The sequence below is a fragment of the Thunnus maccoyii genome, chromosome 16, assembly GCF_910596095.1.
Source record: "Thunnus maccoyii chromosome 16, fThuMac1.1, whole genome shotgun sequence".
Taxonomy (NCBI): Eukaryota; Metazoa; Chordata; class Actinopteri; order Scombriformes; family Scombridae; genus Thunnus; species Thunnus maccoyii.
The window spans coordinates 19,383,203-19,408,832 of NC_056548.1; the positions used below are offsets into that span (position 1 = coordinate 19,383,203).

Sequence of the window (25,630 nt, forward strand, 5' to 3'; positions counted from 1 at the left end):
GGTATCAAACAAGGTTAAGTTATTGTCTTTTGTTCTTAAATTAATGTCTTATTGTGATTGTTTTATCCCAATGACCCTACACAGGATAAATGGTTGTAGACAATGGATGGATGGTTTCTTTACAAGTCCATTCCTTTAACTGTTAATTTGAACTTGTGTTAATTAGTCCTCCTGTCTTCCATCAGGGCTGGATAGAGCGGGCTGGACAATGTCTTCAAAGTTAGAAGAGGAACAGCTTTTTAATGGTGAGACTGACGACAGCACGACCACTGATGGGCCACAGATGGCAACAGAGTCACAAAAAGGAGCAAGTGCCAGCCTTCAGGACATGAAAGTCATCCAGCCCCTCAGAAAACACCAAGATGAGCAGCTCTGTGCCACCCATGCTGGTCATAGGGATGACCTGGCCCTGCTGCATCGCTTTGGCCCTGACTTGTCAGGTGGGCAGAGGCCTCGGTCCCTGGCCGTTCCCTGGATGACTACTGCCAACAGCCTCCAGCAGGAGCCGCCCAGCCCCGTCATGTCAATGTCTCCCCAGGCCGCCTACATGTCCAAAATCATTCCCAATGCTGTGTTGCCACCCTCCATCGAGGTGGTGGAAATCAGTCGTGGGCGGAGCCGCAGCAGCCTCCGCACTGTCAGCAAAACTAGCCTGCTGCTGTCCAGCCCGGCTCCCTCCCGTGCTTCCTCTAGAGCCTCTTCCTCCAGAACTACTTCTTCCAGAGCCTCCAACATCACCTCCGCCTCCCGCTACAATGCCTCCCATCTGTCCGACAGCTCTTGTTGGAGCAACTCTGAGTCCTCAGAGACCTTGGTATCCGACTCCTCAACCATCTCCAGCAGCAGCACCCCCAGACAGAAGAGGTCACAAGATGGAGATGCCTCTGCTAAGGAAGACAAAGTCAGTATACACTCCTCCATCAGCAAGGCTTCAAAATGCACCTCCAACGGCAAGCTCATTTGTAAGGGAGACAAGACTAAGAATGAGGGGCCTTTTGTGCGTAGTTACTCTGTCATGAAGCCAAAGCGGGCTCCTCCTCCTCCAAACCGCTCCTATTCCCTTTACAATAAGATGAAGCGACGGTCACGTGATCTGGCAGAGGTTAGGATCATTTCAGGGGAATCTTCTCCTCGTAACATCTCAGCCTCAGGTGAGGAAAATGAAAAAAACAAACCTGGATCTTCTCCTGTGTCTTTGAGGATCATAGACAGCCCTGACTACAATGCTGACACCAGCTCTCTGGATGACTCTATAGGCTCTGTGTCATTCAGTCCATTTAAATCCCAGCTGCAGGCACTGAAGACAGAGGGGGCTGCAAAAGTAGAGGAATCCAAAGATGCTACAAAAGAGAAGCAGGAACCACTTCAGGAGAATAAGCTAAGCAAAATGATCTCCCCGTCCAGTGGCTACTCAAGTCAAGATGGCACATCCCCACAGCTTTCTAAGCAGACCCACAGCTCATCTCCGAGGCACAAGAGAGGCATCTTAGCTAAGCTTCAAAGGTTATTTCCTGGATCCACTCCTGCTGGTTCAGCTCCATCCCCTCTCACACAGCCAGAGGCCCCTGAAAACACAAAATCCACTGATGATCCTTCAGTCGACACTACCAGTGCCAGCCCCTCTGTAAGGGCCTTGAGAGAACTCTTTAACATCCCTCCACCACCTAAAGTTCATGCACCTCCCCCTCCTCCCCCAGAGGTATGGGCTCACAACAAGCGCACCTTTGAGTTGCTGCTGGGACCTCCAGCCCCTGATAACACTTACACCATCATAAAGAAGAACCCAAAGGACAGGCGACAACAGAGGCAGTCTCCCTCTGCATCTGCAGCAGGCTCTGTGAAAAGCTTGGGGGGAGAAAGAAAGCAGAAGAATGGGACTATAACAGTGGAGAACATGAATGGATCCCCGCATGTACTGGAGACAAAGAAAGTTCAAGAAAGTGGGCCTTTGAATGCAGAGATTCACAAAGAGAACAATGAAAGACTGGTTGAGCAGAATGATTTGAAAGGAAGTAGCAAAGTGACAGAAAAAGATGAGACCGTAAGAGTAAGTGAGATATTAAGTGGCATGTTAGTTAAGGCTGTAGAGAAACGTGAAGAGAGGATGGCAGTTATGAAGGAAGAAGACGTGAAGAAGACATCCACACAAGCAACAGAAGTAAAGACTAACATGGATACATTACCTGCCATTTCATTAGTACGCATTTCTCCTACTCCCTCTCCTCTGGTGCACCATCCTTCCCGGCCCCCCACCCAACAGACCACAGAGGTTGCCTCTGACACAGTACAAGCTGTTGTATCCCCTGAGTTCTCCTGGCCCCCACCACCTCCAGCAATGGACCAAGTGGGTCTCAGTGGGCATGATGACATAGATTTCCCCATTCCACCTCCCCCGTTATTTTGTGAGGAAAGGTTAGTTATACCTGTGCAGGTGCCACCAGAGAGGTCAATTCCTGGTACAGCAAACATTGAGCAGGTTAACTCCTCTTGCAAAACTAGGTCTGTTGTTTCAGTTGTGAAAACAGAAGGTGTTAAAGTGACCACAGAGGCTGAAACACTGAAGACAAGTTCATCCCTGGATATCCCTCCTCCGCCACCCTATACAGCTCCCCCTCCACCAGTTAAAGCAGTCTCTCCTCCTACGACAAAAGAGGTCATTCTTCCACCACCTCAAGAATTTTCTCCTCCGCCACCTAAAGAGGTTTCTCCTCCACCACCACCCAAAGAAGTTTCTCCTGTGATGCCTGAAGAGTCCTCTCCTCCCCTGGTTCAAGTCCTTCCTCCTCCTGTTACAGGCGTCTCCCCCACATTGGTTAATGTGGTATCTCCTCCACTAGTTAAAGAGGTCTCTCCTCCTCCGGTTATTGAGTGCTCTGTTCTACCTGCTGAAGAGGTTGCTCCTCCATCTTGTCAAGAAAATGCACCTCAATCTTCTGAAGAAGCAGCACCTGTTAGCAAACTCTGTCCACCACAAACTATTTCACCTCCACCGCCCATTGAACCTGTGCCACCCCTGCAGTCACAACCCCAGTCAACAGAGCAAGAGATTGATGTTCCACTTGACAGCATCCCATCCAAATCTGAAACTAACCCTGTTTCCTGTACCAGTATTCTCACTCCCCCTCAAAGTATTCCACCTCCGCCTCCCTTAGAGTTTCTCTCTCCATCTCAGGTTGCACCCTCGAACACTGATGGTCTGGAAACCCAGGAGGCCTCTCCTTCACTACCACATGAAGCCTCCATCCCACCAGCTCTTGAAACCACTCCTTCTCCAGAGGCAAACATTCCTTTACCTCCACCTCTCCCTGTGCAGGGTCTTGCAAGCATTGAGCACCAGCCTAGTCCTGCAAGCACAGAAAACCAAAGCCCAGAGCCACCCTCTGCCCCTGCTGTACAAGAGGAACCCACTCCCATTGTCACCCCCTCCCTACTTCAGATGGTTAAGCTGCGATCTGTTAATAGCAGCCCTGAGCCTCCCAAAGCTCAGGAGCCAGCCCAGGCTGAGGTCAGTATGAGGACCCAGCAGCCCAGCAATCAGGTGCCATGTCCATCTGCCAGTGGTGAGGCTCCTCAGAAGCCCATCAGAAGATCTCTGATCATGACCTCTCCCACATCCACTTCTCCACCTGTCATAATCACTTCAGAACCAGCTCTGCCCAAGTCCCAGTCTGCCGTGGTCTCATCTGCATCTTCAACCACAGTCCTCTCACCTACGAAAAAGTCACCTCCTGCCATGACCACCTCTCCTTCCATGAACCTACAGGAGGCCATCCGCCTGAGGACAGCAGCCAGATCAAAAGATAGCCCTGCATCTCGCCTCAGCCTGCACTCACCTACATCTCCAGTAGGCCCCCAAAAGTCCCCCTCCAGCACAGCGAGCTTTATCTTCTCTAAGAGCAACAACAAGGTGGCAATAGAGACCAAGCCTACAGTGGAGACCACGGAAACCTCAGAGAAGAACCTGGATGTTTCCTCCGTAACAAAGGGAGTCAAGATGCCACCACCCATCGCAAAGAAACCCAAAACAAAGGCCAAAGAGACGGAGACCAGTGAAGGGACAGAGCAAACTGCAGGACAGGAAGCACAGCCAGAGAGCATCAGGGGTAAGAGAAATAATCTACTGCAATTAATACACATCAGACTTAGACGGTAATGATGTGATGTCTTCATTTTTTTTTTGTTTTGTTTTGTTTTGTTTAAACAAGAGCATGAACAAGGCTAAGAGTCAAGAGCCACATGTGGCTCTATGAGGCTGTACTTAGGCACAGCAGTTCTTTGAGTTAAATGCTAATGTCAGCATGCTAACATGCTCAGTGTTAACATGCTTGTTGCCATTTAGCAGGTGTAATGTTTACCATGTGCACCATGTTTGTTTAGAGTGTTAGCATGCTAACATTTGCTAATTGGCACTAAACACATCTGAGGCTGATGGGAATTTGGTTTATAACCAAACACCTGCTAAACTAAGTACTACACAAATTAAAATTTTGACCACCTCACCAAATGGCAATCCATCTAATAATTATTGAGATATTTCAATCTGGACCAAAGTGGCAGCCTGTTGTCAGACAATGCCATCCCTAGAAAAATCTAATCATTCTTTTATTGTACAGTTCTCTCTGCACTCCATCAAACTAACTCTGCCTATATTCTCCAAACTTATCTTACCAAACAGATACTTCAGAGAAAACAAACAGGACAGCAGCAGGTACTGGTGAAGGAGGAGACACATGATGATATAGACTGAAGAAGACGATGACCTGGGAAGGACCTTCCAGTAACATTGACTTTGCTGCAAGTTGGTGTTCGTGTGAGAGACAAGGAACTGGATTATTTCAAAAATATTTTGAAAAGTTAAATCTGATGTTAATGGTGTGGGTCTTAATTTTCTCAAGTACACATTTTACTAAGAGTAAATACAGTATATTTTCTTTGCCAGATGGTCCACTGAGCTTTTGCTGTTGCAAAAGATGGGAATATACTGCCCTCTAGTGTCTAACAATGATTGTACCACTTATGTCCTGCTGAATCAGAGCTTGTAGTCAGTACTCTTGACAATGGGACTTTTGGGTGCTCATCTGTAAATATAGCATACATTTGTAAATTCAACAGTAATGTCGAGTTCTGCTCTGTATTTTCCCAAAGGAGTTTCAGCACCATTTATGTTTGTTAAAAAATATTAATTATCTTAAGTTATTTTTCCTGTTACGTTCAGAGGAGGGTCTCTACAGACATACAGTGATGTCTTCTTTGCAAAGTTGATAATTAATCAGTTAATCATATCCAAATTTATGTTGTTTTCTAGAAAATCCCACATCATTCTTTATTATTCAAGGCTTTCTATGTGCACAACGATTAATGTAAATCACTGTCACAGAAATAATGAGCAGACATGTCAAGTTATACTAAAATCATTATCTTGGAGCATGTTCTCTGCTGCTTTTAGTTACTGATAGTGGAGGCTTTGCCTTTACTTGTAGTTATGGCTCAAACAGTGGGATATTTCTGTTTGACTTTAATATATTTCAAACTGGTTTCAGAGACTGTAATGTAATAAATGATCATTTATAAAAGAATAAAGATCTATGGAGAGATGAAATTGGGTCAGTGGCTGAGCAAGATCCTGTTGTCAAAAATTTCTTGTCGGTTTTATCCAGTGTTGCATTTTTCCTGACATGTTTACAAGCATATTCTTATTTCAGCCTTCTATTCTAAGATGAGTCTGTATGGCACAGTATGATACAAAGTATGTAGTTTGAGTCACTGATATTTCTGTTTTTGACATTGTTATTCTCAGGAATAATTTTGATCTGGCCTAGTTGATCATTGTCAGCTACTATTAGCAATCTTTGAAAAATTCATACAATTAAACATTTAGAAAAGACTTAGTTTTCTCTCAAGTTATGACAAAGTCCATTGACTGCATTTTCATGTTTCTTTTTATTGAAATAAGTCACAAAAGCCTTCTGTTATGAAGAGTTAGAACAGTATTGATTCATTAAACTAATACTATCTCCATGTGAAATACCAGGTCAGCTGCCCATCATCCACAACATCTGCCAGATCATCATCGTTCGTCTTCTCTACCTCAGAGGCTCTCGTGTTCTCAACCTCTTCACTTCTACCTGTGTACTTCTTGCGTTCTCCCTCACCTTCAGAGTTCAGTGGCTGTACCTCTCTCTGTAAGCCGACATGTGATCGTAACATTTGCTCCAACTGTGCCCAATTATGCAACACTACATCTTCCTTCTGATGACTCAGGTGGACCAATTGCTTATCTTCCTCTCCCTCAAATCTTTCCTCCTCTCCACTCTCTAAAAAATCCTCTTCTACTTCATACCCTGACCCATCCTCTCTGAACACCCTTGAATCCTTCTCTTCAGACTTTTTCCTTTCCTCCACTAAGACTCTCTCCCTGAAAACAGATTTCTCTAGTTCAGGTTCTGTCATCATTCCAAGGATAAGCCTTCCTCTGCTTTCTTCTTCATCTTTAAGCTCCTCTTCTTCCTCCATGTAGCCTTGTTCTTCTTCACCGTCGTCATACGCGAGTACATCTGCATTTTCCCACAGGTTCTCATGACTTGTGGTCTTGCCCTCTCTTCTCATGCTGACCAAGGAGGGACTGACTGGGAAAAAGCCATCTTCTGCTGTGTGTGGCTGATCAGAGACCAACAATGACCCACTGCTGGCAGAGCCTTGGAAAAATTAATGTCAGATGTAATTTTTAGTGATAAGAAGATTTTGAATCACTTTGCATTGATGCAACTCGTTTTTTGGCTACTAAAAATATGACACTTGTAGTCTTAAGTTAAAACCACTAAACCTCCAATCTGAGTAGGAATGGGTACATAAATAAAAATGTAATAAAGGCTAAAAAAGAAATTCATAGACCTTCCATCATGGCTCTCCGGGGCTTAGAGGTCACGCATTGTGAGTCACAGCATTCGCATATAGAGTTGTCACCAGCTAGGGCCTCCCACCTAGTATCATGACAGATGTAGAAATATGCTCAGTCTGGTCATATTCTGCTTATAGTCCTGGTATGTAAATTTAGTGTCAAGACTCACCTGTTCCCTCTATAGGTGCATGACTTTTGTGCAGGACCCACCTTCCCTGATGTTGCAAATAATTTGCAGTGAAGGTCAACCTAAAAATGGAGACATGATTAAGCCACAGTTGAAATTGTGTGAATTCAGAGAATCCTATAGCTACTCGACACTCACCTCAGTGTCAGGGTCAGAGATGAACTGGAAGGCCTTCATGGAGAATCTCACAGTTTTGTCTGTGCGAGAGATGAACTGAGAGGCCCCCGGGTCCCTCTTGCTGTCCAGCATACAGCTATGGATGGCAACAAGATCACACTGATCTCAGCTGATTGCAAGTCAGAACATCAAGGGCAAAACCAATAAATTTGTCCACAATACATACCCAAAATTGTCAATGATTGTGTACTTGAGGGATGATTTAGAGCCACTGGATGGTGCGGCATAGCAGCTACTGATGTACAGTTTTCCACCAGTGGGAAGTTGAGGAGCAGACACTTGGAAGTTAACTGTCTGCCCAAGCTGGTACACCTGAGACTTGACTGGTCTGCTCCATGAATCTAAGAGTTCATTAAATAGGAACATCATATGGAGCCACTTGATTGACATTTGACAAAAATTTAATATGCTGAATTTGCTATGAATAATGCAATAGCTTTAAAACTCCACAATCCACGTCTCTTTACGCATACCATTCATCAATTCAATCTGGAAGTCATTGGGACGTCCTTTCAGCCTTTTACGCACAACAGCAGTTTGCCAGGTAGGCTGCACAGCCAGTTGGTACACATGATGGTTCCTGAGCAAGGTGGAGGTTTTAAGTAGTGGGCCAAGCCTTAAAGCACACAAGATGTTGAACATGGCTAATAAACAAACCCAACCTTTGATAACGGCATTCAATCCCGACATCAACTCGATGCGCTCTGCTTGGGAATCGTTTTGGCGAGGGCTCATAATGGAGCAAGAGTTTGTAGACCAGATAACCGTGGGTCAGCTGTCAAGAGGGGTGAGAAATTGAGATTTAAAAATGGAAGAAGCAGGCATACTCTGGGAACAAATAACACTCATGGACACAATACCTCACGCTGGGAATCGCACGCTGTCAGAGGATATGTGAAGAGCAGGTCGCCGTATGGTCTGAGAACTCCGTTGCTTTTGCAGGTGCTGCCTAATTTCAACTCCGCAGCATCTGCGCCCAGCCCGTAGAAAGCTGGTTTGACCCGCACGACAAAGTCAGATGTGGAGCAGGTCACAGAAACGTCTGGAAGGGAAGCAAAGTCCGACTGGATCTTTGCATCAAGCTTTCCTGAACGCACGGATCGAGGCGTTACAGGTGACGTTTGGAAGTTGAGTTGAGACAATGGAGAGGTGCTGCTAGATAACCTCTGGCTGGACTTTCTCTCGCCTGTTGTTGACAGTTTGATTGCGTCAGGTTTGGATTTCGGAGTGCCAAGTTTGATGATCTTTTTCTTTCTAAGAGCAGATGTAGATTCATAAATGTCCGCTGCGCAGCTAAGGAGGGCAAGTGATAAAACACTCCACGAAATATAGAGATGCCACTTTGTTTTCATCGCAACAGACTGCTGCTGTCCTTCTATCTTTCCTTATCAATCTGCGCGTAAAACCACCGCTCAGTCACAGCTGGAGGTAATTAGTGGCGATGATAAATTGGCAGCCTGCTGTCAAACGAGCGAAGTTAAGCTTCGTTTCAGTTGATTTCAGCCTATAAAAGATACCATTGGTAGTTTTCCTTGGCTACAGATGTCTTTGTGTAAACATTTTCTTGATTCATGTCATAATATCTTGATATAAAGGAAATGATTTCAGACATTTTCATATTTAAATTAATTAAATAAAATGAAGAAAATGAGGTTGAATGATAGATAAATTATCTTTCATAGTAATATGGTTCATTATGGAACAGAAAGCTGACCTTTATACCAACTTACATGAATTTAATGCAGCTAAATATATCTGAAAAATAAACACACAAGTAGTAAGGTGGAGTTTTTGGTCTTTACCTACAGTATTGACCTTTTGCTGTCTTACAAAGCAAAATGAAACAGATTTTTACTGTTTTGACAAACTTTATTCATAGACTTAAATTACAAATTTACAGCACATCATCTCTTCACTGATTCATATATTGCTCATCATGGTCAAACATAGAAAACAGTATTTACAATTTATACATACAGCAGCATATAAATACCAAGGAGTGTGTGTGCTTCATCAGTGTGCTTCATTCAGTTTACTTAGTGCAATTTCAAAGCCCTAAAAATGAAAACTATGCAGGAATGTACTGGTAGTAAGATTTATAGGTCATTTTTGAAATCTTAATAACCAGTAAGGATTTAAAATCATTTGAGATTATATCATGTCATCTAAAGTGAGGACTAATGTCTCCTGCATAATACTGTAAATGCAGCTCATTTATCACATTACAGCACGTTGTGGTGTATAAAATCCATCATTCTGATGATCAAAATGTTTTTCACAGGACTTGAGAATCACTCGGTTGCAGCCACCAATAACCGTATACCATTCTGAACTGTTAATAAATTATTATACACATGTGCTTTCATAAGAAAACTAGAATCCCTTAGATAGTTTGTTTAAATAAATAGTTAAATAAAGCGTTTTTTCCTCCCTTGGGAAGTGAGAACATGCTAGGTGAAATGACTTCATAATGGAGTTGACTTCACTGTAAAGCACATTCAGAAGTGTATATTAAACCTGATGGAGACTGGCTGAAATGTTAAAGCACAAAAAGGTGTGATGGGAAAACCCTCGCAGTAGCAAAAAGAATAAAATAAGATAAACCAAACAAGTTTAACAGAAAATCTCATTGCACATAATTACATAAGCTGTGTTTGTAAGGCAGTAATTCAGATAACCTACATTCAGTAGGCTACATCATGCCATGAAGTGCCTTTTCCCCTTCAGAAAATTCAAGTACACTTAAAGTTGTTTGTCTTCATAATGTGATCTATAGGAAACAACAACACCTAAGAAATGTAGACATTGTAGCACAGCTCCATACAACTCCGATTAGTGAAAAGTGCTGGTATGCCCGTTATATATAAGGGCTGATAGAGTATATCTCCTTCACAGCACTGTCTGAATGGAAAGTCAATCCCAGCTGAACTGGACATGGTAAACATCAAAGGTAACATTACAATGAAGTCGGCACAAGTGAAGGCCTGATCTTGTAAACCAGCAAATAAACACTTTACAGACAATAACACAAATCAAAAGCTGTGTCCCAATTGCAACCTGTTCTAACCTGGTTTTGAGTTTGTAGTGTAACCAAGTCATTGATACACCATTGTCCCACAACACAATGCACACAAGAAAAGGACTGCTTACAAAAAAAGTAACAAATCTTTGGAAAACAGTCTGCTTTCTTTGTTGAGTTTCCACCTCGACTACTGCTCCCACAAGTCTTTTTCATGGGTCTTTACAAGAGTTGTGGCTGTTGAAAATGCAAACAAAAAACATGTTCTTCTTTGTTAGATTGTTGAGGTGGTAAGATTTTACTGTCCAGTTCAGTAGTAGATACCCATTAGGTTAAAATATGGACAGGTCCCAGTAGTGTGTTTCAGCTTTTTAGAGTGAACAATGAAAGAAGAAAACCTCTGTTGGGAAATTAAAAATACATGACGAACTGAAATCAAGAAGAACAGAAGCTAGCCCAGGACTTTGGCTCTACACTAAATGACCCAATAATAAACTGTGAAGATTTATATATTGTGCATACTTAGGAAATACAGTTCAATTGGGACATGGCTAGAGAGGACAACAGAAAATACTTGAGCCCCACACATGACACTTCCTGGCCAGTAGAGGGCGAAATACACCTGTGTGATCCAAGGCTAACGTGTGGGCTCAGCAAGGCGGCAATGTGGTCTGTGGTCCCTCTGTTGGTTCAGATAGCTGGTGGTCTTGTCCCTCTTCACAGCCTGTGCAAACGTATAAAACAGTGATGCTACCGCTTCTACACGCTGCTCCCAAGTGCTGAAGTTTCAGACTCAGAATCTGCTTCAGAGTCCCTGTTGGATAGAAAACAGCCAGTAGTCACAACCAAAGGACTCGGCTTGTTCAAACTGAATGAATGAATGAATTTGATGATTTGAGGATGAAAACACAAAGGCTTATTTCCATCATCCTCTGGTATAACACATAACACACCATGAGATAAAAGCAAAAACAACAGGACAGCAAACAAAGACAATACAATCAACATGTAAACAGCTGGCAGCGGGGTAGCTATGGCAATATGCTCATGTTTTCTTGGTCATAAAAAGTTAGAATTAAAATTGAATATGCTGCATGGTACTTTGAGGCCACTTTAAATGAGTCCTGTGAAACACTTTCAGATTCGTGGGCAGATTATTCCGCTGTACTGCTGCACTGTAGAGAAATGAGTTTTTGCACATTAGGCTATTGAATTGTTGGGGTGCATAATATATGCCAATACTGGGGCAAAACGTTTTTTTTTTTTCAGGGTTTCATTTGAATTTAGCTCAGGTAAACAGAACAAAACTCAATTTAGCATCTTACTGTGAAGCATTGGTTTGTTTACTGTGGTCATGCAAGAGTCCTGCTGCACAGTAGACACAGTAGATGTCATCCTGGATCAAGTTTAAACTTCCATGTTGTTGTTTGGTGCTTGTGTGTGCATTTCACTCTCACTTACAGCATTCGTTGCAGTATTTTTTGGTTGTACTGCCTCCTTTCCTCATCGATAGGGTAGGTCTTGATTATTAACAGCCCAACGGCGATAAGAACCACCGGCACTGGAGAGACCAGCACCTTTAGGGTTGAGCTGACTGCCGCGGGTTGTGAGCAGTCCCCGGTCACATAGCCTGCAAATCTTCAAAAAAATGCAGATAAAGGGAGAGACGTTGAGCTGATGTGAATACAGTTTGGCAAGATTGTTAGTGGAAGGATTATGTGATTGTTAAACACATGACCAGTGGGCTGATGAATGAATGTTGAGCTAATCTCATATACTGTTGGAGCAAAATAGTCTTAAAATTCCTGTCTTCTGCTCTAAGATCACAGCAGACTCAGTATTAACAAAATTTTAAGGATGACAGTGAGGGTGAAAACAAAAAAGTACACAATATGGGTAGTAAAAAAAAAAAAAAGATTAACTTACTCTAAACTGAGGGTCGAGATACCCAAGGATACTCCAGAGGCAAACTTGATAAAGAAGACATAGAAGGAGTAGAAGAGGGCTTCATGACCATGAATGTCTGGGTTCTTGATCTTAAAGTCATCCACGACATCAGGAAGCATTGACCTGTGAGCATAAAACACAACATTTGGAAGGAAAAAATTAGATGCAATCAACAAAACTCCCCCAGTGATACATCTATGTGTGGATCCAGGGAAGGACAAACTCGTGCTCACCATGGCAGGAGGAAAGCTGCTGCCACGCTCACACCTGCTGCCACCGAGACCAAGTAGGAAATGACCAGATTGCTCTTAATGGAGATGATCAGGATCATGAAGGGTACTGCCCACTATGGAGAGACAGAAGGATCATTCAATAAGAACACATTGACAGAAAATTATTCAGCAACAATTAATTGTTCAGTCATTTTTCAAGGCAAAAAAGGGGCAAACATTCTCTGGTCCCAGCTTCTCAAATATGAGGATTTGCTTATTTTCTTTGGGTTTCAGACTGTTGGTTGGACAAAACAAACAATTTGAAAACATCAATTCAGGTGTCACACATCAAAAGCATCCTCTACTAACCGTCATGCCGAAGTAAACTGCTGTCTTCTTCCCAAACCGTGTCAGGAACCACTGCCAAAACGGGATGGTTAGAGTGCCAGACACCTGAAAAATAGTGACAAAGAATTATCAGTATTGTTATTCCATTAGATGTCCTTTTGTAAGCGTTCAGAAGAGTAAAAGAACAAGGGATGTGCACAGTTAATTGAGGATTGATTATTACAATTAAAACATCTGATTCATCTGGAATGACTCAATAGCCAGATTAGCTTTTTATTTTCAAAATGAAAATATTGCTATGTGGTTGTCCATGTTCAGATGTGACTGTTTAGTGTGTTTGTAGCAATATAGATTATTCTATTCTATTATTATAGGTATATTCTATTGTATAGCTATTCATATATTATTAATAAATCCTTTGTGTTGCTGTGTTTTAAAACAGTAGAGGATAGAGATGTTCCAATTCTGTAAACTTTATTTTAAGGAGCCTGCTTTCTTTGTTCCCATGTATGTATGTTCTTGGTAATATTTCAATTAAATCACAAAAAAAAACAAGCAAAAAACTAAAAATAATGAAGAAACATACTTTACACTGAAAGCAGTTCTGACTAAGCCTCATTAAAGATTGTGGAAAATGTGGGAACCAGAAGAGGAAAAAAGTGAAGTCTGGAGGAGGAGTTCAAGGGAAAAGGGCACAATATGCCATGTGGGGTCTTGACTTAACCCTGCAGGGGAGAGACAACCTTTGACCTCTTGGCCAAATGACCACACAAGAACAAGCTTGCCACTGAAACCTCAGCAGCCTGAGAAAGGACATGAGAATCAACTGTGAGCAAATACAGTGGAAAATAATTCCTTTCTCCCCCTACACTCCCACCTCTCCAAAATATGATACACGGTGCCCAAAAATGTTTCCACTCCTAATCAGAGGGAAAGGCAACAGAGCAGAAAACAGCGGGAGGAGGATGGAAAGGAGTGTGCAAGCAATGGTGGCAGTTCCCATGGTGGCAGTGAAGGATTGCCAGGGCAACAAAAGCTCCACTGTGTGCCTGTCTCTCCCTTGATCTGCTGCTAACACGGAGTGAGTGTGTGACTGGGAGATAGGTTCCCAGGGGCCCAAACAACATCTCCTCTCACCCTGAAAATCTGCCCTTTCAGCCCCAGTGCCATGCCTGTCCTCTTGTCAGGAAAGGCCTCTGAGTATTGGTCGCAGATTGTACAGATGTCCTCCAAATCTCATGCTGATTATGGATTTTACAAGCAGAGGAAAATAGAAACACTCACCATGATTACCAAGAGAATATTCTGATAGTCTTTCCGATGGCCGAGGGCGTATGTGATGAAAAGGGCAAAGTTTCCCTCCAGTAGCTGTAAAAGACAAATGAAGAAAGTTACTTTTAATTATGACAACTTCAACATCAAATATGAGGCAGATAATGAAATGCAGTATTACCATGAAGGCAAGAGAGGTGAAGAGGAAGCCAATGACCAGTTTGACATACGGTCCGTGACTCATCACCACCCACAGGCCCTGACGGAAGGTGAGGGGCTCTGTTTTTTTTTGGCCGGTGTCTAGAATCAGACATGGAGAAGAAAACACAGTTAAGACAGCTGAAAATCTCTGCTGTAAGGAATCTAATACACAAAACGGAGCCATTAATGTTCAGGTATTTGTGTCATTGGTAAGTAGGAAAAAAGTGTTGCACACTCCGGCTCCATATGCATCATCTGTTATTTAGATGATGTTTCAGCCCTCAGGCCTTCTTCAAGATCAGTGGTATGGTATGTTATGTAGGCCACACCATAGTAACAAATCTGATGGTGATTAGACAATCATGTTCCACCAGGGTGAGAAAAAAAATCAAGAGGCCTTTCAGCGAAGCAAAACTCTTAACAAACTATGACAGGAACTACAGCCAATCAAATTACTTTAAACAAAGTGACAAGAACCATTACTTCTCATAACACATATAGAGATTTAAATTCTACATTACAATACTTTGGTTACTTCCAGCGGCAGTTGCCCTCAGGGATAGGTGTTAAAGTATCTTGGGTAGGTATTGATTGAGTGGGAGGTAAATATGAGTGTGTTTTTACCTGTTTTATATACCATGAGAGGACATTCTTTGAATACACCATTGAGTTAACAATCAGAATCATATATATAACAATGTTTTGCTATTATTCCCATTATCTGTTCTGCACCCTTAGAATACTCTGTTGTAAACATTATATGGTCATTTGATTTCACTGTAGGTTAATTTTTTAATAGATCAGACATAGGTCTGTCTTTATTCTAGCAGCAGTGTCATTTAGGACAGATTTCTTGTATCCTCTTCGTTGAAAGTTGTTTTTCATTTCATTCATGTTCCTGTCAAAATCATCAGTTTTCTGGCAAGTTCATTTTAATCTGCTAAAAGGGAGACTATTTTTTAACGGTAAGGGATGATCAGAGTCTGCCCATAGTAAGGTATTTCTAGCTGTTTTCTCTCTAATGATTCATAAATCTAGAAAACGGATGCATTTGTAGTCATATCCATAGTAAATGACAAAAATTCAGAACATGAGTTGAGGTATGTAAAAAATGACTCTAGCTGGGTGTTGGAACCTTAAACTAGACAAAACACGTCATCCAAGTACCTCTTCCATAAGATTATATTTTTCTTGAAGCCATGAGGAGTAAATAAACTTCTCTTCAAACATACAAGATAGAAAATGAGGGTAAGAAAGTAAGTATTGCAGGGCCTCAATACCTCCATCTTGTGGTATGGATGTATACATAGCATCACATCAAAAGGACACTAAATAAAGTTCCTCCTTGTCTAAGAGAGGGTTGATGGATTCTATAATATTTACTATTTGTGCTTTGTAAAGGAAGGAAGGTTCTCAGCTAATGGACTGATAAAGTAATCTACAAAGGTAGACAAACTAGAGTTAAGAGAGCCAATACTGGTAACAATGAGTTGGCCTGGAGGATGTTCAAGACTTCTATGTATTTTTGGTAATGCATAAAAAGTCGGAATGACATGTGTTCAACTTTTAGAAAGTCATATTCTTTTCTAGAAATTTCACCATTCTGTAACAGATTCTCAAGTGCTTCATGAGAAATGTTCTTAAAAGACTGTTTTGGGTCCCCTGTAAAGTTCATTGTAAAACATCTCATCAGAAAGTTGTCTTAGACATTCATTTACATAATCAACATTACTCATGACCACAGTAGAACCCCCTTTGTCTGCTTGTTTAATGATAATAGATTAATCTAACTGAAGTCCTTATTGGCTGCCCTTAAGGAGTTGGAGTCAGATTTTGTCTCATTTTTATCTTGCAGAGACATGATGATGATGATATTTTGCAAACAATTGGAGTGATGGAGGCCAAGTGTAAGGACAACAGATAACAGACTGATACAAACTTCAAATCAGAGGAGGTACAAAATCATTGTCCCAGGTCAAGACCAAGTCCTAAATTTTGTGTTTTGAGTCCTACACAATTGATCAAGCACTCTTCACTGAAGTTTATTGCCATTTAAATTTTTATCTTTAATCATTACTTTCAAATAAACTCCAAATAAACTACAATCATTTGTCATTTCTGAGCTCGGTGTTTTGCATATTTCTGTTTTGTTGACCACCGCAGAATCATTACGTGCAAATGTGATCATCTGAAGTTCATCTGCTGTCAGGAAAATAAAGACTTGACTGGTATGGATATCTTTTTATAGCATAATATTCCATGTTTGGGCTTGGGGATGATGTGAAGTCATTCCAAGGTCAAAGGCTGAAGCTAAAGTCTGATTGAAGTCACAAGTCACTGGTGTTAAAGTGCAAGTCACAAGTTACAAGTTTTTTTAAAATTAAGTCAGACTTAAAGTCATCAGATTCATGTGTCTCCACTGAATATTATAAATATTCCACAGTGGTGTTTGGTAAATAACAACTTCTCTAATGGATTCATACCTTTTTTCTCCTTGACGCCCAAAAACAAGATTGCAGCACAGAGGATGTAGATGATGCATATCACCCCTGAAGCAATCAGGTAAGCTTGTTTCTGAGGACAGAGGAGACAACATTAGCTTGGACTAACACTCATGTACGCGCTGCATCAAACAGTTACCAATATCATAATTTATCTGACACAATGACTAAAAAAAGTCTCACCGTCTCATCCAGTGAAACTCTGGATGTGTTGATTGAGGAGTTTCTGCTGTCTGGGGCATCAGGCTCAGTGGGGCAATCTTGGGTTCTACCTACTATCTGTCCCTGGATGGCAGTGCCCAAAACCGAACCGAGCACCTCCACCATCATACCTGAGAGCAACAGAGGAACAGAGCGTCAACGCGTGAACAACATAAGCCATGTATAACTATTTGATCACATAGGAGAACTGGCATACGGTAAGCGGTGGCAGAATCTCTCTCTTTCTGCTCGCTGCTGATGAACATGGTGAGGGCTGAGTAGGGCACATGGAAGCACTGAAAAAGGTGCACAAACACACAGTTAGCGTACACAATGGGACCAAGGGGAGCAAAGTGCTGGGGAATGGTCAACATGGTAGGTTAGGTACTAACCGTCTGCATTGACTGGAAGAGGCAGTAAAAGATCAGGTACCAGATGACCTTCCCTTCCTCAAATGGAGGCACGTACCAGATCATGAAGTAAGTCAACACAGCAAAGGGAGTAGAGAGGAGGATCCTGGAAATAAAGGAGTGGAGGATTATTTAGGACACAGACTGATGAAAACATGTTACAACTTGCAGTGTTCTCAAACAAAAAGTGTGTTTTTTCTAATTTGAGTCACTATAAGCATTGCATTCTGTGCTGTTAACAAAAAGTGTGCCTGCTGTTTCACGCCACTAAAGAGTGTGTTTACTGAATTCTGCCAACTGCTACTGTAGCTTTACCCCCCTGACCCCCCTTTACATTTTTCTTTCCTTACAGTCACTTCTTTTTCCACTCTATCCCTGCCGCTTTGTGAATAATCCACTTAATCCTGCCTTGTTAGAGCTCGTGTGTGGAGAAAGGGCTGCATAAGGAGATGAGGGTGGGCTGGTGGGGCCACTCTGGCCCACCTCGCTCTCACCCCACTCACTGTCACAGCCGCTCTGTGGCTGAGTCTCAAAAGCCTTTTTCCTCTGCTTTGTATGCCCTCCAGCTGACCTCAATGCCAGACCTCAGTGGAGAAACTGACAATACACAGGACTTCACCCAAACAGTACAGCTAAAAATCCACAATGCAGATGAGAAAATTGAAATGTTATCGTTAGGACTCGGGCATGGATGCAGAGCAGTGAGGAGAAAAATTGAAAAATATTTCCGTGCCAACAGGAAACCGTGTCTCTTGCTTGCAGTTGCATCAATAGCAAACACCCCGACAAGTGCTAGAGCTGAAACAACTTGTAGATTAATCAAGTAGGCAACAGAAAATTTATCAGCAACTATTTGGTGATTAATTAATCATTTAAGTAATTTTTCACGCAAAAAAGCTACACACATTCTCTGACTCCAGCTTCTCAAACTTGAGGATTTGCCATTTTTCTTTCTGAGTGAGAGTAAACTGAATATCTTTGGGTTTTGGACTGTTGGTCGAATAAAACACACAATTTGAAGATGCCATCTAGGGTTAATGTAACTGTGGAAATGTGTGACTTTTTAAAACTGTTTTCTGATGTTTTATGGATGAAACGATAAATTGAGAACATACTAGTTGCAGCTCGTAAGTAAAGAGCTACACTTTTTAAATTCATCCTCTGCAGCGCTGTGAAATGAAAAACTAACATCTAAACCAATATTTTTGCCTTTACTTTGTTTTTGAGTTGTTATGCAGTAGAGATAAATGACGATTCTCACTGGGGGCCATACCACCAAACACAGAGAGATGTTTCTTTATTAAATGTAACACTTCCTCACTCATGCCTGGTCATATGAAACCACCTAACACACCTTCTTGTGTGACACACACACACACAGAGGAAATAAGAAAGCCCCTCTTGGTTCCTTCTAATGTCTGACTGAATTAGGTTAATGGAAACTAATTTATCTTGAAGTAGAAGCCAGGGAGTATTTTGACTGACAGTTTCGCACACTGACATGTCTAATTGAACACCGATTACAGACTCTGTATGTGTCACATTTGGAGGTCAGTAACACACAGGAAATAACATTGACTAACATTTTGTATATGTACATAATGTTATAAATGTCTCAATAAGAAATTAACAGAGTGCATTCACAAAAGAACTGCTGTTTCTTTGTCAAATAAAAATACATTTCCAAAAAAAAAAAAAAAGCAAAAATGTTCTGGTGTCCAGCAGTAATATCTTCATGTGAAATGTTTTCAGCATGAATAGACGTCTGTCTAATGACCTCAGTTGTTCTGGCAGCTGGTTGACTCACTTCCATTTGTAAAGCTAAACAGGCCACAGAGGATCATGTACATGTTGCCTTTTTAAGAATGACTTCCATTATTTCAACCATGTGCCACATCAATGCTCTTGACCCAAGGTAACCTCTATCTGCTTTTGCTAAACCCCCCCCCCAAACAGTTTAGGACATCAAACGCGTACACACACACACACACACACACACACACACACACACAGACATCTACACTTGACACACCCCTCCTATTGGTTTGGAGCTGATGGTGTGTTGTGGGTTGGACCAATCACAGCAGAAGCCGGTAAAATCTCCCCTCCCCCCACAACATGCAGCTTAATGTGCACAGCCACATTTCTACTTTCTAGTTTCTACTATGTAAGATTGACAATATACTCCATCCTGTGAGACAATAGGAATTTGTTAGCAGAAAGATTGTGCTATACTGTTTATGTCAAGTTACGTTATGTTAAACATCTTTATTAGATCTTTGTAGTAAGATCAAATCAATGAGCAGAACATTGATGAGCAGAACACTTGTGGCAATGATTTACAGGATTTTTGTCTTAATGGGACTTAATATTTGGATTTATTGGGAGCTGCGACAATTAGTCGATCAACAGAAAATTAATTGGCAACTATTTTGATAATCAATTAGTCTTTCTTTAAGCAAAAATGCCAAACATTTGCTGGTTCTCGTTTTTTTTTTTTTAATTGTGAGGCTTTGCAGTTTTTCTCTGTTTTATATAATTGTAAATGTAATATTTTTGGGTTTTGGACTGTTGGTCAGACAAAACAAGACATATGAACATATGAAAATCATAACAAACATTTTTCACTAATATCTGACATTTAATAGACTGAACGATTAATTGATAATGATTTATTTATCATTATCATTCACCAGATTAGCCAAAAACAGACATTGCCTTCCAGTTATTTGAACTATAAACTATTTCCACAAAATTAACTACTTTGGATATAATTGTGACGTACTATAATAGCAGATTTTATCCATTATGCCAATCAATATACACACATCCAGGCAACTGAAGGTACCCTGTAGAGACTAGTAGTGCTACGGAGCAATGTTTTTATGAATGTGTCCTCATTTTGTTTGTATTACACACGCGCTGGCGGATGCACAAACATGTGCACAACCACACAGGACACTATGGTTTCACACTATTCCACTCATCTACAGGTACTGGTAACACGCCAAGAAACACAGCAATGCACCAATAAATACACTCATGGTTTCTGCAAGGCTCACCAACTTAAATATAAAACTTTTAAAAGACCTTATTAATATCACAAGTTATTTTTAATATTTGTATCACAATCATACTGTCCAAAGTATGTAAGTATGATGGTATCATGATGGTAGGGACGATATGGCCAAGATATATTATTATTATTATTTCACATTGTTTTACTAGTTCCCACACGCATATAACAATAATTATAATGATATAATTCATTTAATTAATGTCATCTGTACCCAGACAAATAGCAGAAAATGAATGAATGGATCAACCAATGAAAAATGATTAATTCCCTTAAGTTTTCGCTGAAATCGACAACTATTCCACTTTTAGTTTATAGGTGTATAATGTAACCAGACAGCCTGCAATTGAATACAATTTTTTAAATAACTAACATTACAAGATAAAGTATTTAGACTTCTGTAAATTAAATATAAGACTTTTAAATACCTTTTCCTTTTTTGAGGAAACTGTATTCAGTGATTTTTAAGACTTTTCAAGACCTGCAGATACCCTGAGGCTTCAAGGATACACATAATGAGTTTTGGTGAGTAAGACTCATTGTAAATTTACTTACAATTTGCTTACAAGAAAACTCCAGAGGGCACCTTTAAAATGTGCCTTCCAGCACACATGGCTAAACCTAAGAGTCACTTCCAAAATATGAATAATGAGTCATAACTAAAAATTTTAAAAAGCTGGTAGATTTCATCACACATCAGCAACCAGAATGAGGTGAAAACAATCAGCTGCTGTTTGTGCATTAGCAAGGTTACTGCTGCGGCTATAATATGCGTCATAGGGATTTCTGATGCACATATTAAATGCACCATTTCATACAGACTACATTGCACCACTTATTCTTCCTGAGTAGCCACTTCAACCTTGTTGCCAAGGTTACTGCTAATGGCTCATGAGCTGGTCATCCTTACATTTTTCTCTCCACTCAATATGCTACCCACTCATTTTCAGTATTTTCTTATTATTGCTTAATTTCCTCTTTGAACCTGTCATAAAATGCATGTGCTGCTTGTGTGAGACTCCTACCAGGGCATCATGCGGCCAATGCTGGTCCATCTACTCCGGCTCACCAGGAAACCCACTGTTGGGTCTGTGACTGCATCCCAAGCGCGGCCCACAAACAGGATGATAGAAGCATAGAAAGGATCCAACTAGAGGGACAATAAGGAAAAAAGAGTGAGACATGAAGCCAAAATAAAGAGGATGCCAAATACTACCTCATATGGCACTGCTGACTGGCTTCAGTGAATGGTTCAAAAGAGCCGGAACACCAAGTAGGTTATGGGGACATTTTGAGGCTTTGTAACTGCTTAGAGTACAACAGCAGTGAACTATACAACATTGTCATTTATCTAAGAACAAAGTAGCATTCAGTGCCGCTTTAATGATCTCATTCCCTGGGCTGAATGGCCTTTATTTAAGTTCTTGCTGTGTACAGTGGAAATCTCTAATTAATTGCTAATTGAGTAACAAAGCAAAGCAGTAGGAGTTCAGGTTAATGCGCTTGACCAGCTACTGCAGGATGGAGACTGTTAAACTGATACTTGGCTGAGAAAAAAATACAAGCTTTCGCCTTGAAGCTTATCAGTGTGTGTAGCTACTAGAATAATGCAAAGATAGGGGGACAAGTTTACAACTATCTTCGTGGAATTCACAGATAACCTTTGTTTGAAAGAGTAGTTTTCTGGTTATACAAAATGTCTTTTTTGTTAGTGTGTCGAAAATTTCAAGAAAATCCTGTTTTCTGGCTTTGACAAATGACGTCCCAAAGCGTGTGTCTTTGTGTAGCATTTGTGTAGCTCTTGTCAATCACCTGGGCAACATCCAGCAGGTAGATCTGGAGGAAAAAGCCGAGAGCGCTCCCTGTGATCTGGTAGGGAGCCCCACCGATGGCATAGCACAGTTTGCTGAGCACGGACAGACGACTTCTATGGCGCGTCTGCTGGAAGACAAGGAGAGGGGAGGACGTCTTGTTAGTTTGGCTTTAAAACAGGTCGTGCATCTGTCTGTGTAAACAATGAAATGCTCATATTCCCAGGGGCGCTACGAATTTAGGTAAAGTGATGTGAGCCGTGGTGTGCTACATGATCACTAAAACTCTCTTCTGTACTCTGGAGTTTATTTACTTCTATTCCTCAGTCTGAAACTCATGGCAAGATTAATGCCGTGTTAAACAACCTGTTACTGTGAGGGACTGAGATTGGCTAAATTCCCTCACCCCACTGCTCAGAATGTCAGATTAGAGATAAATCCCCAGTAATGATGCAGTCTGGGCCTATACACCACAGTCAGAAAGTGATGTGAAACGGTGAGGTTACTGTAGTTCACACACATGCCACATCATAAAGAATCCAGCTCAGCCATTGGCTCTAGCGATAGGATGTTAGAGGTAGTCTGACATTTCATGCTGAGTAGCCAATAGCCAGCAGACAGACTGATAGACAGCAGTCCTGTCACATCGTGTGGCTACGGCTAAACACCTGTCTGATGATGTCAGCCCGCAGGGGTTTATAGACCCCGATTCACATCCGCCAAAGACACAAAAGCAGCATCACCCGATGGTGGGAGTAAAATGCTGCCTTGTCACAAATCCAGAATTATGCTGGCAATTATCATGTGAAACTAAAAATAAAATAAGGGTAAAGTTACATGAAGGAATGCACCCTGTGGTAATGGAAATCCCACACAGGGTAAAATGGATTTTACAGGACTGGACAGACAAGCTCAATGGTCACAACTACATGACTCAAGATTCAAGGAAAAACTTACAAGCAACTTTCAAGAAGACATATTAGGGCTGAAATAGGATATTATCTTTATTATTGATGAGCCTCCTGACTTTTTTCTCAGTTAAATGATTATGTGTTTTGTCTAAATGTCACAAAATTGTGATAAAAAATCCCAAAGCCCAAGGTCATGTATTCAAATCCCTGCCCCAAACAAAAATACATACAGTTTATTAAAACTGACAGAAAATGACAGGGAAAAGCTTCAAATTCTCACAGTAGAGAAACTGGATTCAGTGACTGTTTGCACTTTTGCCTGAAAAATGACTGTAATGATGAAGAAAACTAGTCTTGCCAAGCTTATATTTTTCCATGTTCTAAATAACATCTAAAGCTGAAATGTCATGTGACCTGTTATCATAGATGTAGAGATGACAGAGAATGTATTTTCAGCTGTAGATGTATAAAATACAGTAGAGTCCCTTTTCTTTTATGAAACAAAAAAAGAGACTAGAACCGTTTTTCATGTAAAAATTTAACAGCTGGTAATTATCTGTTGGTTATTAGACACACACACAGTTGCCAACTTGAATCCTCATAATGCTCTGATACACATAAAATTCACTGCACAGCCACTCCAAGAGGTTGGCTGAGATGCCTTTAAATATGACCAATCCCACTGACGAAAAAACACTCAATCTCTGTCGTCTCCCAAACCAAATGAATCATGCAGGTCTGAAGCAGCTACATCACATCTCATTACTGCAGCAGCACATCTGTCAGCATTAAGGCTGCTATGTTTGAAAATACTATACACTTAAAGTGGAGACTTTAATTAAGATGTGGCCTCTTTAAACCTGGTGTATGAGCCTCACAAGCAGCTGCTCTGAGAACAGATGGACAAGCCGGGTGAAATTCAAATCTCGAGAACAGGCATCGAAAGGAAGTAACCCGCTTCATCTAACGTTACCTCCAATTTAGGCGGCTTATCACTCCCCTGAATAAACAGGCGCATCACAGAAACACACATTTTTACAATGAGCTAAAAAAAATCAAATAAATAAATCCTTTCACTTACCTTTGCTGCCTTTATCTCTGTATTTATAGGTTTAACTGATAATAGAGTCGCGGCGTACTGCTCCGCGCCCTCTCCTCGTGCCATTGTGCTTTTTAAGATGATGAAATTAGTTTTTGTTTTTCTTTTCAAAATCAGTAATATTTTTAGTGACAGAAAAAAACCCGCTTCACATCATCCAGCTGTGTCGTGCTCTGAATTTCAGGTTCAAGTGTCTCGTGCTTTCCCTGGCCATTCATTCTACTACTACGCAGCTACGTCACCACTATACGAATGACGTATAACATGGCGTGGGCTGCTTCGTTATGTGCTGAAGGAAAAAGACGCTGTCAATTAAACCCTGTGGTGCAAATAATATAAATTAAAAAAATAATAAATAGATGCATACATAATTTGTACCGCACTTTTCATTCATTGTGAAACTCAAAGTGCTACAGTGTTAATAATATAGAACACACAACATAAAGAAAATAATAATAATAGTTAAGATAATAAAAAAAAGCTTTCCTTAATAGTAAGGTTTTTAAAGTTTGTTTTAAAAGAGTCTAGGGTCTGTGCTGCCCTCAGATGGTTAGGAAGGCTGATCCCTGCATGGTGCGGAGCTTAGTACTAGGGGCCCAAAGGAGCAAGCTGCTGGCAGAGCTGAGGGTGCACCACAGTGGTGAAACATAATGTGTGATGTGGCTGTGGTTTTTGTTGTTGTTGTCAAAAATAGTCTACTTTTCACTCTCAAGGCTTTCTAAGAACATTATGAGAGGTTTTAAGCTTTCAAAGCAAGCATGATTTCTCCTTGACATAGCTTCCAACCTGTAGGAGGGTGTTAGAGCTGTCTTTGTCCTCTCTGATAATGTAATTGTTTCACTGTTAGAGGAAAAGTGGGTGTCAGAGGTTGACAGTCACTTTTCTCACAATAAATTCACAGTATCACAATGTAGAATAATCTAATATTTAATAATCATTCATTATGCATAAAGCAAGGGAATAACATTTGTGAAATAGGCCACAGAATACTGTAAATGAACCAATTCATCTGAATGATAGACGTAAACATTTCTGAAACATGGTTAGGTTTCTTCGAGGATTTTTCCCCATCCTGCAGCAGAATTCCTAAACTGTGTGCTGCCATACAAGAGAAACTGACTACTTATGGTCAACTGCAGCCAGAAAATCAGTTTTAAAATCCACAATTTTGGCAGACTGCATGAAAACTTCCTGTCAGAAAACATTCCTCTTCCTTGATTTACTTATTTTCCAACTCGGTTCTGTGGTCCAGCAGTGAAAAAAAACTATTCTATCTGGTACAGCTATGTTGTTAGATCATAGACTCAACATAGGATTTTTCCAATTGGAAGAATGACATGTGAACACCATCACTGCCTTG

The 25,630-nt window shown here is 41.0% G+C and overlaps 3 protein-coding genes across 4 annotated transcripts in view; 1 reads left to right on the forward strand and 2 right to left on the reverse strand.

Annotated features, from left to right (window-relative positions):
* si:dkey-157l19.2 (uncharacterized protein KIAA1522 homolog) overlaps positions 1–5,599 on the forward strand; it is a 29,085-nt gene extending 23,486 nt beyond the window's left edge. The window contains exons 7-8 of the mRNA XM_042436930.1: positions 186–4,103; positions 4,676–5,599. Of these exons, the coding sequence (XP_042292864.1) occupies positions 186–4,103; positions 4,676–4,734 (3,977 nt within the window). The 3' untranslated portion in view covers positions 4,735–5,599. The remainder of the gene's footprint in view (positions 1–185; positions 4,104–4,675) is intronic.
* A 322-nt stretch (positions 5,600–5,921) lies between these two features.
* si:ch211-67f13.7 (uncharacterized protein LOC565426 homolog) lies at positions 5,922–8,691 on the reverse strand. Its single transcript, XM_042436931.1, has 8 exons — positions 8,123–8,691; positions 7,925–8,037; positions 7,736–7,842; positions 7,429–7,603; positions 7,224–7,338; positions 7,068–7,147; positions 6,892–6,980; positions 5,922–6,695 (listed from the first exon to the last, which is right to left on the reverse strand). Exons 1-8 carry the CDS (start codon positions 8,612–8,614, stop codon positions 6,010–6,012), a joined length of 1,857 nt encoding a protein of 618 aa, XP_042292865.1. The 5' UTR covers positions 8,615–8,691; the 3' UTR covers positions 5,922–6,009.
* Positions 8,692–9,110: 419 nt separating this feature from the next.
* Positions 9,111–24,506, reverse strand: mfsd2aa (major facilitator superfamily domain containing 2aa). 2 transcript variants are annotated; one of them, XM_042389124.1, is made up of 14 exons: positions 24,253–24,506; positions 22,262–22,387; positions 21,475–21,599; positions 17,356–17,479; positions 17,181–17,259; positions 16,946–17,094; positions 16,745–16,835; positions 14,242–14,360; positions 14,073–14,156; positions 12,810–12,893; positions 12,462–12,574; positions 12,208–12,351; positions 11,743–11,919; positions 9,111–11,095 (listed from the first exon to the last, which is right to left on the reverse strand). In XM_042389124.1, the coding sequence occupies exons 1-14, from the start codon at positions 24,334–24,336 to the stop codon at positions 11,041–11,043; spliced, it is 1,554 nt and encodes a 517-aa protein (XP_042245058.1). In that variant the 5' UTR covers positions 24,337–24,506; the 3' UTR covers positions 9,111–11,040. The 2 variants fall into 2 exon arrangements, with proteins under 2 accessions (XP_042245058.1, XP_042245056.1); XM_042389122.1 differs by having other exon boundaries at positions 22,262–22,390.
* Between the last annotated feature and the right edge of the window lie 1,124 nt (positions 24,507–25,630).